The 14,192-nt window shown below is 39.5% G+C and overlaps 2 protein-coding genes across 3 annotated transcripts in view; one reads left to right on the forward strand and one right to left on the reverse strand.

Moving 5' to 3' along the window:
- LOC122800784 (collagen alpha-3(IV) chain-like) overlaps positions 1-9,909 on the reverse strand; it is a 1,680,215-nt gene extending 1,670,306 nt beyond the window's left edge. The window contains exon 1 of one of the 2 annotated variants that reach the window (XM_044070045.1): positions 9,636-9,905. In XM_044070045.1, the coding sequence (XP_043925980.1) occupies positions 9,636-9,707 (72 nt within the window). In that variant the 5' untranslated portion in view covers positions 9,708-9,905. Of the gene's footprint in view, positions 1-9,635 lie in introns of both variants that reach the window. The other variant, XM_044070046.1, reaches the window with a different exon arrangement.
- Positions 9,910-9,916: 7 nt separating this feature from the next.
- The window catches only part of LOC122801189 (collagen alpha-4(IV) chain-like), a 1,621,248-nt gene continuing 1,616,972 nt past the window's right edge, over positions 9,917-14,192 (forward strand). Inside the window, exon 1 of the mRNA XM_044070748.1 lies at positions 9,917-10,077. The gene's annotated coding sequence lies outside the window, so the exon portion shown is untranslated. The remainder of the gene's footprint in view (positions 10,078-14,192) is intronic.

Genomic DNA, 14,192 nt, shown 5'->3' on the forward strand with positions numbered 1-14,192 from the left:
TTTGCCAAAGTGACATTAGATACGGCTTGTCCTAATTTGGTAGGTGAGTAGGAGATAAAAAGCTGATCTGATTTTCTGAAGTCTTTTGTCCTATGTAGGTAGAAATGTAATTGTTAATGTGCATTGAAAGAATGTAAACAATACTCTTATTTATTAGAATAGTCGGGGAAGAAAACTGGCAAGTTAATACAATCACTGATGTTGTTCTCAGAGCCCACTTTGGGAAGGAACAATAGGTTGGTTCTGAGTGAAATCCTATACTTATGAAAGGCCAGATATGGAGCACTATTAACAAAATAGTTTTCCATGAAAGGAACTTAATATCACAAGAGTTTGCAGGCTCAAAAGGATGTTGAGTGATTGCTTGTAATACAGAGTTGAGGTTCCATGGTGGAGTAGGATCTTTGAAGGGAGCTCGTAACAGAAGAGTACCCTTCAAGAAGGACTTACAGAGTTTGTGAAAGGCCACAGAAGAGTATTTAAAGCCAATATGGAAGTTGGAGTTGGCTGCTAGTTGAACTTTTATTGGTGGAGGCAGAAGCCCCATTACCAAAACGCAATGACAAGAACTTTAGGATTTCATGAACTGGAACTGAAAGGGGTTCAATGTCATTCTGCAGTGCCAATATACATTTTTTTCCCATTTCTAGAAAACAGTTTTCATGTTGAAGGCTTAGTAGTATGCATCAAACAGGAGAAGAGAGCATAGGTTGTCTGGCTACTACTGAAATTGGAGATACCAAGCTGTCAGCTTGAGATTATGAATATTAGGATGGACCATGCCTGTCATTTGGGACAGGAGATCTGGAATTAGATCCAGTATCCAAGGTTGTTCAATTAGGTGAGGCCAAAGGAAGGGGAATCAAATTTGTCAAGGCCAAAGGAGAGTTATGAGGATGACTTTTCTCTTCAACCTGATGGCTTTCTGAAGAAATTTGGGAAGCAAAGGTATTGGAGGAAAGGCATAAAGGAGACTATGGGCCAACTGTGAATATCATCCCTCAGGGCTTCCCCGTTGGTGGGATTAGGGCAAAATAGCTACTCCATTTGTTGTTTGGGGGGGGGCAAATAGATCGCAGCAAGTCTAGCCCCGTGACTGAAAAATTCTCTCAGACAATGTCTGATTGAGGGACCACTCATGAGGTAGAAGAATGGACCAGCGTAACTAGTATGCTATCACATTGGGATTTCCCAGAATGTGCATTACTAAGAGAAAGTGGTTTGATGAGATCGCCCACTGCCACACTCTCGGGGCTTCTCAACAAAGTGGATAAGACATGGTTCCACCTTGCTTGTTGATATAGCAGACCACTGACATGTTGTCTGTTTGGATCGCAATCATTCTGGAAGGGAGAGTATCCTGAAAGGCTTGCAACACTAAGAGCACTGCCCTCATATCTAGAACAGTGATGTGTAATGAGGCCTGTATTTGGGACCAAGTACAATGGACTGTCTTCCCACTACAATGCCCCCTCCACCCCACCAGGGAGGCATCCACAGTCACTGTGGATTTGGGCTGAGGGGGAGAAAAGGGCCATCTTTGTAGAATTTGTTCTGAATGAGTACATCACAGTAGATCTTCCTTGCAAATCTTGGTGACAGAAATTGGAATGGACATGGGATGGGTGAGAATCGACCATTGTGTCACAAGCAACCACTGTAGAATTTGCATATGGTATCTGGCCAGGGGTACAAGAGTTATTGATGCTGCCATGGAGCCCAATGTTCTGAGAACTAGTTTGGTTGGCACTTTGTTTTTGCTGATTATGCTCGATACTTGTCTTTGAATTGTCCATAGTCTTTGTAGAGGAAGACAGGCTATGGAATATTTTGTGTTTAAAATGGCACCTATGAATTCTAGGATTTGAGTTGACTCTAAGTGACATTTCTCATAGTTCACAGTTACTTCGAAAGAGGAGCACATTTAAATAATCTTTTGTGTGTCTACAAGTTGATGCCTGGTCATGGCAGTGATGAGTCAGTTGCCTAGGTATGGTAACACAGACTCTGTGCAGTCCCAAGTGAGCTGCTACTACTGCCATGCATTTGGTGAACACCCTAGTAGCTGTGGTGAGGCCAAAGGGCATTACTTTGAATTGGTAGTGACTGGCTCAAAGCTAGTAGTGTAAAACCTCCTGGATCACCTGTGCATTTTATGTGATACTATGCATCCTGGAGGTCTATAGGGCACATCCAGTCATCCTTTTCCAGAAATGGAAGAATGGACTGAACCGTGACCATCCAGAATATGATTCAACAAACTGATTTGTTTAGCTTGCTGAACTCTAGAATACATCCAGTCCCCTGTCTTTTTTGGCACTAAAAAGAATCTTAAGTAAATTCTGGATCCTATCTGGTCTGAGGGGACCTTTTCAATGACTTGCTTTTCTATCAGCTTTTGTATTTCTAGTGCTGCTTGTTCCCTTTGATTGGGTGGAACATCTGGGATTTTTTTTGTAAGAGGATGGGGTTAGTGAAATGGGAATAATATAACATCTGGATATAATTCCCTACACTCATTTGTTGGAAGTTATTTGTAGCCAGGCTCTCCAGTGCAGGGAAGAATGACACTAAACTGCCTCCAGAAGAGGGCACTCGGCCTTCCTTTCAGGAGCGCTGGAAAGGTTTACTGAAGAATGAGTCTTAGAAACCTTGGTTACGTGGACACCCTCTGCCGTGAGGGTGGTGTCTTCCATTCGACCTTCCCCCTCTGCCCCTGGGGGAGCTGTCACTACTTGTGTCAGGAAAGGACCCCTGGGACTTCTTGAACCACATTTTCCCACCAACAATGCACTGGTTCCTTGAGAAAGGTCTCTGAGGAGTGGAAAAACATACACCCACTGAAGAGAGAGTCTTTCCATCCTTTTCACACCTAGTGAGAGTGTCTTTAACTTTGGGCCCAAGCAAGAGAAAGCCATCAAAGGGAGCATTGGCAAAAGTAGACTTGAAGAGGTCTGTGAAGTCACATAAACACATCCAGGCATGTATCCTAAAGGTTATGCCTGAACCGATAGCTCTTGTCATCCCTTCAGTTGCATGAGAAATGAGCCTCATGGATGAGTTGGAAATGGACATCAAGGTTGGCCAACTGAGAACTTATGGAATCTTGAACCTTGTCAGAAATGGCTCCTGAGAAGGTATCTGCAAATTCTTTAATCAGATCCCTCTGCAACCTCGTAAAATGTGCCAGGTAGTTCAAAGACCATAACAAAAGGTCAATGAGGCATAAATGCACTTTCCTATCCTATCCTTCACTCTAGACTCCATATTAGGAGGATGAATAGTGGGTCTTTCATCTGCCAGCTCCATTTTGGTGGCTGCTGCCATGACTATGGCATCTACTGGTAAGCCTCTGGTCCAGAAGTGCTTGTCTATGACTATAGTTATGATTTTGCCTGGTCTCCAGGGTACTGACACAATAGAGTCAGGGGCCTTCCATGTCCACTCAGAAATCAACTCAATGAGCTCATCAACAGGCGGTGTCACTCAGGAGGTAGATTGTCAAGTGTCAAAGGCCTGCAGGTACACAGATTCCTCCAAAGTAGGATTGCTGGACTGCTAACCACCTCTCTGTTTCAAAATTTCTAGGATTTCTCCAAAAGAGACATGATCAGGAGCTGATCATGGGGATCCTTCGCACTCCTCAAAATCTGCGTCTTCAGTGTATGATTCATCAGGGGAATCAATGTGTTTAATCTTGCACTTCCTCTTCTGAAGAACCTCCTCAGTTGAGACGCATAGGGGAGGTGTCGGAAGAAGAAGTTCCCAAATGTGGGGTTCCATGAGACCTTGACACCCGCTGACAAACAAGAGGAAGTGGATGAGGTTCTGGTCAAGGATGGACTTGGAAGGTTGTCCAAGGGGAGGGGGGGGTTGACCCGATTGGTATCTTGAAACAGACAAGGCCCTCTCCATTGCCTTGAAAGCCAATCCACCATTGGTGGGAAGGGAGTCCAGTCCTGAAAGAACAGAACTCGGCACTGCAGTCTCCCCACAACCAGGGCTAACCTCCCAAGGCAGAAGCCAGGGCCAAGCTGATCCATGCCAAAGCTCTAAGGAAAAGAAATGACTCTAAAAAAACTCAGGTTGACTCAAACTCCTCTGAACCAACAGGACAGACACAGCCCTGGGAGGTCTCCTGCTCTTAGTGAGCCAGAAAACTCAGGGATACCTTTGGCAACAATGAAGAAGACAACTTTGGAACTAAGGCAGTCAGTGCTGGATAACTCAGAACCGAGGACTCTGAAATTACCACAGAAGTGAGAGAAGGAAAAGTGCTTGGAGGGGTGGGAAGTGGTAGGACCCCGACCAGATGGAGTAGGAGGCCTAAAGGTTCCAGTGATTCCCTGTGCCCAGAGAATCTTCCTCATTACTTTCTCCAGCTCTTCTTCAGTAAAGCTTCTGGAGGAATGGATGGATTTAGCTGAAGGTGTAGTCAGTTGATCCAAAAAAGGAGATGCTAGTCTGTCAGGAAACAGATCTAGACCTGGGTGTAGTAATGAATTCTCTAGTCAGCACCAATGCAGATAGTGCCAAAAACCTATGCTTATCCGAGGTCAGGCCGACAGACCTGTTGATACCAAAGGTTCAGTACTTGGTTCTGAAGCAACTAATGGAACAAACAGTTTAGACTTTTTGCTGCTCAGTGCCAATGAAGATATTGACACTGACAAACTGAATTTCTACCCTCCGTGGATTTCAATGATGAGGAGGACCAGGCAGGAATGGACAAACATGATTTAGGCTTATGCCTGTGAGATTCAGAAGGTGGTGACCCAGAAATGACTTTTCTGAAGGAAGAGGGCAGCAAACCTTTTAATATCAATTTATTTCTCCACTCCACCAATGCCTGATGACTAAAAGCATGGCAGATGGAAAGGTCCTCCTGTAGATGTAATGGTCACAGACAAAAAACACAAAGAAAGTGCTGATCAGAGAATGGAATCTTATGTGCACACTTCATACATCCCTTGAAGCCAGAAGGGGCCTTCTCTTTTCCCTTATCTTTGTCTGCCATAGATGTGGGAAAGAAGGCACCACAACACATCTACTCAAAGAGTGAAATACTCACAGAAAAACAGCCACACCAAAAAAACACAGAAAAAATAGAAAGATACATCTAGTATATATATATATATATATACATATATATACATATATATATATATATATATATATATATATATATATATATATATATATATATATATATATATAGATATAATTTTATATATATATATATATATATATATATATATATATATATATATATATATATATATATATATATATATAGAAAGAGAGAGAGATATACATATATATATATATATATATATATATATATAGAGAGAGAGAGAGAGAGATAAATACATATATATGTACTTTTTTTTAAAGGGTAAAGGGAAGGATTTACCAACTATGGTATGAAGAAGGTTATGAAAAGGAAAAGGAAGAGATACTAAGAATAGTATCTAAGAGTACAAAAAGTATAAATAAACAGAAACAGAAAACTAGCAAAAGATGCGATGACTAGGACTAGTATAGATGAAGGTTTTATAACAAGGGGAAATTAGAAAAAGGATTAAAAAAAATTACATATCTGTTTATATGCTCAAGAGTAAGGCCTAAACCAGGCCTAAACTAAAAGGGGCAAATGAGATCTGAGTTAATGAACCAGTTGCATTATGGGTAGGGGAAAACCTTGAGAGTTTTGGGTTGCCACGAGCTTTAGCAAGCAGCCGAGTTGGTTCCGAAGGATCAGAACTGAACCCATCTATTGAGGATAACATGAAAATTGACAGCTTCAGATAAAATATTGCATGGTAACTATAACAAAGAATCAGACGAGTTTGAAAAGAGGGACAAGGGAATAATGTGAACACATATGTTTGGCTCCCAAGTATGCAACAAAGTTCAGAAGGTTTAGGATTTTTTTCTTGGAAGTGTTTGCATAGGTAGTTTTACACCTCGAGCAGACTTCAAAAAATACTTCCTCAGGCAGATAGCAAATGTTGTAGGTGTGATGGGGAAGAAAGGGATAACTGGGAACAAATGTTTTGGGAGTGTAATAAATTGTCAGAAAGTTTAAAACTTCCTCTCGAGTTCCTTTTCAGAAATACTGGGTGAGCAAATGGCTGTAGCTAAGGAATTGATTCTTTTGTTCAGTTCCGTAGACATAGTAAGGTCTTGTTAACTTTAATTCTGTTGGCTGCCAAACAAGCAATACAATAAACTCTCAGTTAACCAGCACCCATGGGGATTGGTAGATGCTGGATAACTGTAGTTTCTGGTTGCTTGAGAGTTACTATTAAAAATAGGCCTGACTAATACTGTACCCTATACTACTTGTTTGGTTTGATTTGTTCTCAGGTTGGGGAAAAAGCAAAGTTATTCCTATCTTCCTTCTTAAATCACAAAAACTCTAAACACATAAGGAATGTTTCTGTGGGAAGGGGGGGACAGAAAGTGCAACACATTAAAATTGTATTGCATTTCTTCGATATTTTTTTGCTGGTTGCTTGAGAGTGCCAGTTGCTTGAGTTCCAGTTAACTGAGAGTTTAACTAGAAATGGAAATCAAAGTCTAAACCAATTGTATTTGAAGTATGGAATTTTATAAAAAAAGGTAAAAGAACTGTAAGAGGGACCTTTAAGAAAGAGAAACATCAAATTACATAGAAATAAATGGAAATTGTGGAAACAATAAATGCAGAATTATGTTCAGGAAGAGCAGGGTTTAAGCAAGGGCAGGAACTGAGCAAATTATCTAATGTTGAAGTGATGATAATTATAAAAAAGAAAATACATCTGATGTATTATAATGTATATAAAAGGAAAAATGTTCACATTGTTTATTTTCTTTTCTGTTAACATATGATTGCCCATGTCTTAAGTGATAATTAAATAAAGGTGTTAAAAAAGAAAGGCTAACCTCAGCAGGGGATCTGTACAGGGATAGAATCATCTCCTCATCTCTGGGGTCTATCCCCCTAGCTATGCAGCACAACATCCTACTAACTTGAGATATTGCTTTCTCCCCATGATCCTGGTGGGTTATCAAAACCATGATCATTAACCCCTCAAGCTTTATTTCTTATTTTGTTGTATTTTACCAACTAAAACTATATATTCTAGCCAAGTTGAAACACAGGTATAGTAGTTTGCATTTCTCACCATTCCATGGTTAAACATAAGACAGAGAGAAAGAAAGCTATGTATTACTGAAAAGATAGAGCAGAACTAAAACATATTCCTATATGAGGTGTTTTGCTGTACTTTTTCAGAAGGAGTTCATAGGTAACTATGATGACTGATAGAAATAACATTGTAAGGAAGCTGGATCAGAAGCAAAGCACATAGTTCAGCCTTATATATGAGAGTCACAGGTGAAGAACAGCTGTGGTTTTATAACAATGCTTCAGCCTTGTATATAAGTGCCACTGTAAAGGCCAACTGTTGTCTTATTACAGACTGTGCAGACAGGGAGACAAGTAGGCACAGAGTACAATTTGCCATAAATTCAGTTTCGTATCTGTTACAGGAGAATAACATTGTTGATAATGAGATATCAGACTGCATCTCAAAAATATATCCTAACAGAGGCTATAAAAAATCAGTAACTGTACAGAAGTGATAAGTGGCCACAAGATCCTGCTGGCCTTATCTGAGCATGGGTTCAAAACATTACCAGCTAAAATGGTTTATCAGACTGCATCTCAAAAATATATCCTAACAGAGACTGTAAAATAGCAGTAACTGCACAGAAGTGATAAGTGGCCACAAGATCCTGCTGGCCTTATCTGAGCGTGAGTTCAAAACATTATCAGCTAAAATGGTTCATCTTGTGCATGCCACTGGTTTATGCTGGTGTTAAGATGCATAACTTTCAGCTATCTCCTTTTCATGTGTCTAAAAGTATTTTTCTGTACCACATTCACCTTTTGTGTCTTATAGTCAAAGACTTCAATAGTTATCAGTCTCTTCCTTTGTCTGTAGGTTAGACGAAACCTGTTCCTAACATACAGAACATTAAAGAACTCCCTGCTGGTTGAAACCCATCGATTATAATAACCACTTCATTACCTAGGTGACCTGATCTCACCCTTGATAACAATTCATATTAACCATGCTCAAAAAAGTAACAACTTCATACCTCAAAGATTTGTCTTCCGTTCCTTTAGAATAAAATCCCTCTCTAAATTAGACTCACTTCTTCAAATCATACCTTCAAAAGGAACTGGATGAACACACGGAACACACAGGAAGCCACACATTCCAAGATGGGATCCAGGGCATCAATGTAGTTAATGGTCAATAGGCGATGAGCTTGACCTTCAGACCTTTGAGCCTATTAGCTTATTGTTTACCAACATCAGCAATAAAAGAATACTGCACACAGTATCTCCAGCAGCTCTTGAGAATGAATGAATGAATAAGTAAGTAAATATAGGCAGAGACATACACTTCAGAAAATCTAATCAGCATTTTCAAAGAATAGATATCTGCTTAGGGAGTGAGAAGTCCATACAAAATACCTTAAAATCACATGTGCAGTAAAATGTTCTACTTTTAATTATGAGCTGGACACATCTTTAGGAGGCTGTAACATATTTATTTTGTGAGCAGAAAAGAAAACTCATATGATGCTATTCTTCCAATATAAACGCCCTTTATCGTTTTATTCTATAGCACAAACACCATGCAGCACACATACTAAAATGACTAAATTAGAAACCTTTAAGGGCTTGAAGATGTGGCATATATACTTCTGTATAAAGTTATCTTATGTGCACTTTACCTTTTAAATTTCATTTATGTGTCTGAAAATAGGACAGTTAGCTACTGACTCTTACAACTGTATTTCTACACTGGATTGCACAGTAAATGTCTGGTTAAACTTGTGTCACAGAAAAGACATAGGCACCCCAAATGCAGATCTGGAATTTGCCTAAGTAATCGAATCATGAATGTCAGGAATCTTATAGCATGTTGTCACCTGCAGTGTATACTTTGTGCACAGCCAGAAAACAAGTCCTATCGCCAGCTTGCTGCACTTGAATGTTCCTCGAGGGAAATGCATTCCAACTACTTTAGACATGCCATTTCTAGGTACAAGTAAGCCTAAGTAAAATTAAAGGTGTAAATGGTCTGCATATAAACAACTATTAACAGTAAACGTGGCAAAATATTATCCGGTTTGTACTTTGGCACTGACACCAAACGTTTTGTGACACTGTCCATAAGGAATCACTTTTCATTTTACTCAAAGACGCCGGAAAATTCAAAACCGTTACATTGCTATTATGGCTTGCATTAGAGCATGGGTGTTCGGTAATAAATGTGAACTTAATTACTGAAACTATGAATTAACTAAGACTATCAATAGTGCCATTAAAATGTCCTCGACCAGAATACAGCAGTGGTGAACAATAACAGTGTTATAACAGTTCATAAGTTGCAGTCACCCCCCCAAACAACATTCCAAGATCACCACTGTCAAACTGTGCATAACCTCATAAACTTATTACTGAATTTTTGTATTCATTAGCTCCCCTCAGCAAAAGTTACAACAGAAGCAGCACATACACAATCACTAAACCAGTTCACGGCAACGAGGAGCCCCGGCTTCTTAATTACCTGCTCTGCCGTTATCAGTTTCCACAGAAGGAGATGAAACAGAACTTTCCAGAAGTACAGGTGAGACATCATGTCCGGGGGATCGACGCGCGGAGACTGTCAACAGAATCGCATTAACCTGACATCTACATCTGCTGGACCCACACAGCTGAAAGCTCGTTGGTTATGAATAGGGTAACCAGTGCAGAAGTCCTTCCTACAGGTAGGAAGGTGGACCACCCCCTCTCCCCTTCACACTGTTCCCACCCACATAGGAAAAATAGCTCTTCCCGCAAGAAGCCCCTCGCATTCTGCAAGAAGTCCAGGGATAAATAACCTCTGCTAAGTGATGAGGAGGAACGCACGGAGTGCCAAAGTAATGAAGTTTTTAGTTGCCAGTTAGTACTCGTTTATTCAGACAGCATTGGTACCATGGAGTAAGACTGGTAGCCCACGTTAAAAGGTAAGGTACCCAGCCACTGTTGTAGTTGTGTGTTGTGCAGCCTTTTTTTTTCCTTCATGAAGCCGTACGGTGTTATGTACTTACATTTATAGATAGTTTTCTTTACTTTGTCATAAACTGTTAATTATGCACTGAATTATTTTCTAAAAAATGTTTTCACTGGAAATACTTGCAGGCATGTGTTCTTTATACTATACTACCTAAGCAGACAACACAATGTGCATGGCAGCACTTCTGACTTACCAATTTTTAATGTATATATAAATACATAAATAGATGTAGATATAGATGCACCTTGATGTCATGTTTCGTGTGTTTGCACTTCAAATTTCTGATAGCACAGTGGCTTCAAGGCAAATAAGGTTGAAAGAGAAGAATGTCCTTCTACCAAACTATCCAGCTTTTTGCCTTAGATTTGCAGGCATTAAACTGACAGCAGATGTCATTCAAGTATAATAACTTGTGTTTGGGGTGGGGTTACTAACACTTTGCCAGGGATGCTTGAACTTCACAAGTAAAAGAAAAAAAACAAGAATGCAAGAGATATTTGAAATAAAATGAAACAAGTTTGATCAGGGTGTAGCCAGGCATATTCTATGCTCTCACCTAAGGACATTTTTTTTTCTGAATGTCTCTGAAAAACGTTGTGGTTTACTGTGGCCGTAGTAATTTCTTCGACAGTCTAGTCTAGAACAATGTCTGCTACAAAATACAGGCAGTCCAGATATTCAGCTGTAAAGCATAGACTATTTAATAACAGATTACTGCTACTGCTCAGTATGAACTGTCATACCAATACCTACTTCAACCCTTTTTTCTACATTGTCCTGGGTAAAAAAGGTAGTCAGGCCTTGTTTTCCACAAATATTATTAACATTGTAGAAGAGAGCCAATAAAAGAAAAAAAATCCCACTCCAAACATTGTAATAGTTATCTAGAAACCTCAGAAAACTTACTAGGTGAATGCAAAATCGATATTATTAATATAAAAGCTTCTATGTCTAAGTTTGATATGAAATATGAAAGTATATGTGTACAATGCTGCCTTGAGAAAATTAGAAAAATCTAATGCCTTTCTTTGTGTGGCTGGGGGTAGTGTATTATTACCATGTCTGGACATTAATTTGGAGCAGCCTTATCATCCAGTGTACAGGATGTAGATTAGTTAAATGATCATTTTAAAGTCCTGTTACAAGTCATTGTTTGTAAAATACATCCTTACTTTGTTGTTTGATAGTTCATGATCTTTAAAGGATATTAGATGAGCTACTTTACTGTTTCCATAACATGTCTATATAATTTCATGTCTTCCTAAATATACCATGTATTCTTAAATATTTTTGACACCAATGCCATAGTAGGCTGTTTTACTTATGGACTTTTTAGCAAGGATGCATCTTGTGTTATGCAGGTTTCTATAGGAATGCCTATAGAATTTAATTTGTGACTGATATCCTAAACCCCTAGCACTGTTTTCGTGCGCATGCTGAGATGTAAGTATAAGAACAATTTATCCTTCTCCAAATTTTTAGCATAGCTTTTTCCTGCAGGTTGCTCAGAGGTTCCATTCTTTCCTTGTGGAGTCACATTCTCCACCTTTGTAGCGCCTGCTTTAAATTTTATTTGGACTTGTGCTGCTTCTAGCGAATGGGTCCAGAAAGATGTAGTAGGTACAAGCAATCACATCAAGCCACCTGATCTCTCAGGATTTGTACTGAAATAATACCTGCTATAAATTACTTTCTACTATTCAACTTTCTGAAACACACTGGACATTAAAACAGAGACAATTATACAGCATAGGTATTCTGTGACTGCAAAGTATGACTTCTGCCACAGTGCTCAAATATCTGTCAGTGATTTCTCTGTCCTTTGCTTCTGCCAGTGTGATAAATTAATAAATCCCACCTTGTCCCTCACCCCCACCCAAAGTAAACAGAGACAAACCTTCTTCAGCTTATTAGGTCATTCTCTCCTAGGTCACCCCTACAGTGATTGGAGAAAGCCTCTTACAAATTACTCATGCAATAAAAAAGAAAGAGGTTTTCAGCATATATCATTAGCCAGTCTGATTTTTCTTATTCTGTAATTAAATAATTCAGTACTCTGGTGTTCACTTATGTTTTGAATACTTCATTTGGACCTAGTGCTTAATGACATAACATTCGAGTCACAACCTAGGATGACACATACACACACATACGCACACACAAGGACACACACACACACACACACACACACACACACACACACACACACACACACACGTGCGTACACACACACACGTGTACACACACACGCATACACACACACACACACACACACACACACACACACACACATGCGTACACACACGTACACAACACAAACACATGCATGTGTACACACACACACACACACACACACACACACACACACACACATGTGCACATGCGCACACACACACACACACACACACACACACACACACACACACACACACACACACACACACACACACACAGGTATTCATAACTTGAGTTTGATAGAGGACCTTAAATTGCCTGGGAAAAGAATAAATGTATAATACTAGCAGCAATTTATGAGAGATCAGCACTTTGACCAGCTGCTCCCAGTGTCAATGAGAAGGGCAACTGTTCTAGATGTTGTATTAATAAATGTATAGAGTCAAAATACTTCAATGAAGTTTGTCCCTCAGTAAGCAAGAGTGACCGTGTATAAATTAACTCGTATAGCAATTAACTCATTTAGCAATTGTGATGCCTGCGGGTATTTCTGAAGTACCTGCCTAGTGATGGTTCTAGGTGCATGCCATTTTCTATTCATATATGCATTGATAATTGCAAATCCATATCACACGGGAGGCTGTGGAAGTCATCAACATAAAACTTACATCCCGAGCAGCACAGCTGTCATGACACATCCTGAGCAGCACAGCTGGCATGACACATCCTGAGCAGCACAGCTGTCATGATACTTGACCTCTGTATAGAAAACCTAGAGTCATATTAAGTGTTGTTGACATAATTAATCATGCAAAAGGGAACTATTTTCATAGCTCTGTAAGCACCTTAACAAATATGGTAAGAATTGTCTGGCCTCATTTGAAAGCTCACAACTAGTATAACAGATAAGTTGCTGAAAGCACATATTCAGCTTGGATGATTACTGGCAAATTGTACAATTTTTACCATGTTTATTTTGAATTATAAAATCCAGTTGAAGACTTAGAAACTTGGCATCTTGCGGTTGGCATAGACAGTTATGGCTGTCAGCTGTATTTCCCGTGCTACAGAGTTTTAGTCTCTGAAGTCTCATTTACCTCCTCTGTGATCTTGAGCAAGTTGCTTAAATAGGCAATGCTCCCAGGTTGCCCCTAAAAAGAGAGTGTGTGTCTAGCGGGTCTAACTCGTTAACAAATGGGTGTCATTATTATTATTATTATTATTATTATTATTATTATTATCCAGTGAATGCTCATGTTCTACTGATGTGTTTGTATTAATCAATTTCTGCTGCTCTTGACATTCTAAAAGGCTGCACTTGTGATCCTCAGAGTAATGAGTCAGAAAGTGTAACTAAGACATGATGTGCTGCATACAGGGATGGTAACTCTTACTTTGACTCATATGACCCAAGATCAATTACATCATGGGGCTTGGTTGAGCAAGGGAAGGGGGGGTTGTGTTAGAGCGGCTTTGCTGTTTTGCCCATTCTGGAATTAAAGAGAGAGAGGTTTCAGTCCATGCTGAAGATGGATACCCAGCAATGGGAATGTGGTGTAATCATGGGACAGATCACTATTAAAACTATGGTATAGGGAAGGATTGCTGAGACATGTAGTGATACACATGATGTGACTAGCTCCACCTAGATATGCTATAAAAAATCATCTCTAGCATGGAGAATCAGTGTTAATATTACTGCAGGCTACTCCAATCTACACACTGGTGGGGTCTCAACTGTAGGTGATAGTACCAGGGACCCCAAGGAAAAACTGGTGCAGTCAGGCAGCTGATGGTCAACTAGGGGTACACAAATGGGAGGGGGGAAATATATATATATATATATATATATATATATATATATATATATATAAATAATATATATATATA

This window comes from Protopterus annectens, chromosome 4.part1, assembly GCF_019279795.1.
Source record: "Protopterus annectens isolate FY-2018-M chromosome 4.part1, PAN1.0, whole genome shotgun sequence".
Lineage (NCBI taxonomy): Eukaryota > Metazoa > Chordata > Ceratodontiformes > Protopteridae > Protopterus > Protopterus annectens.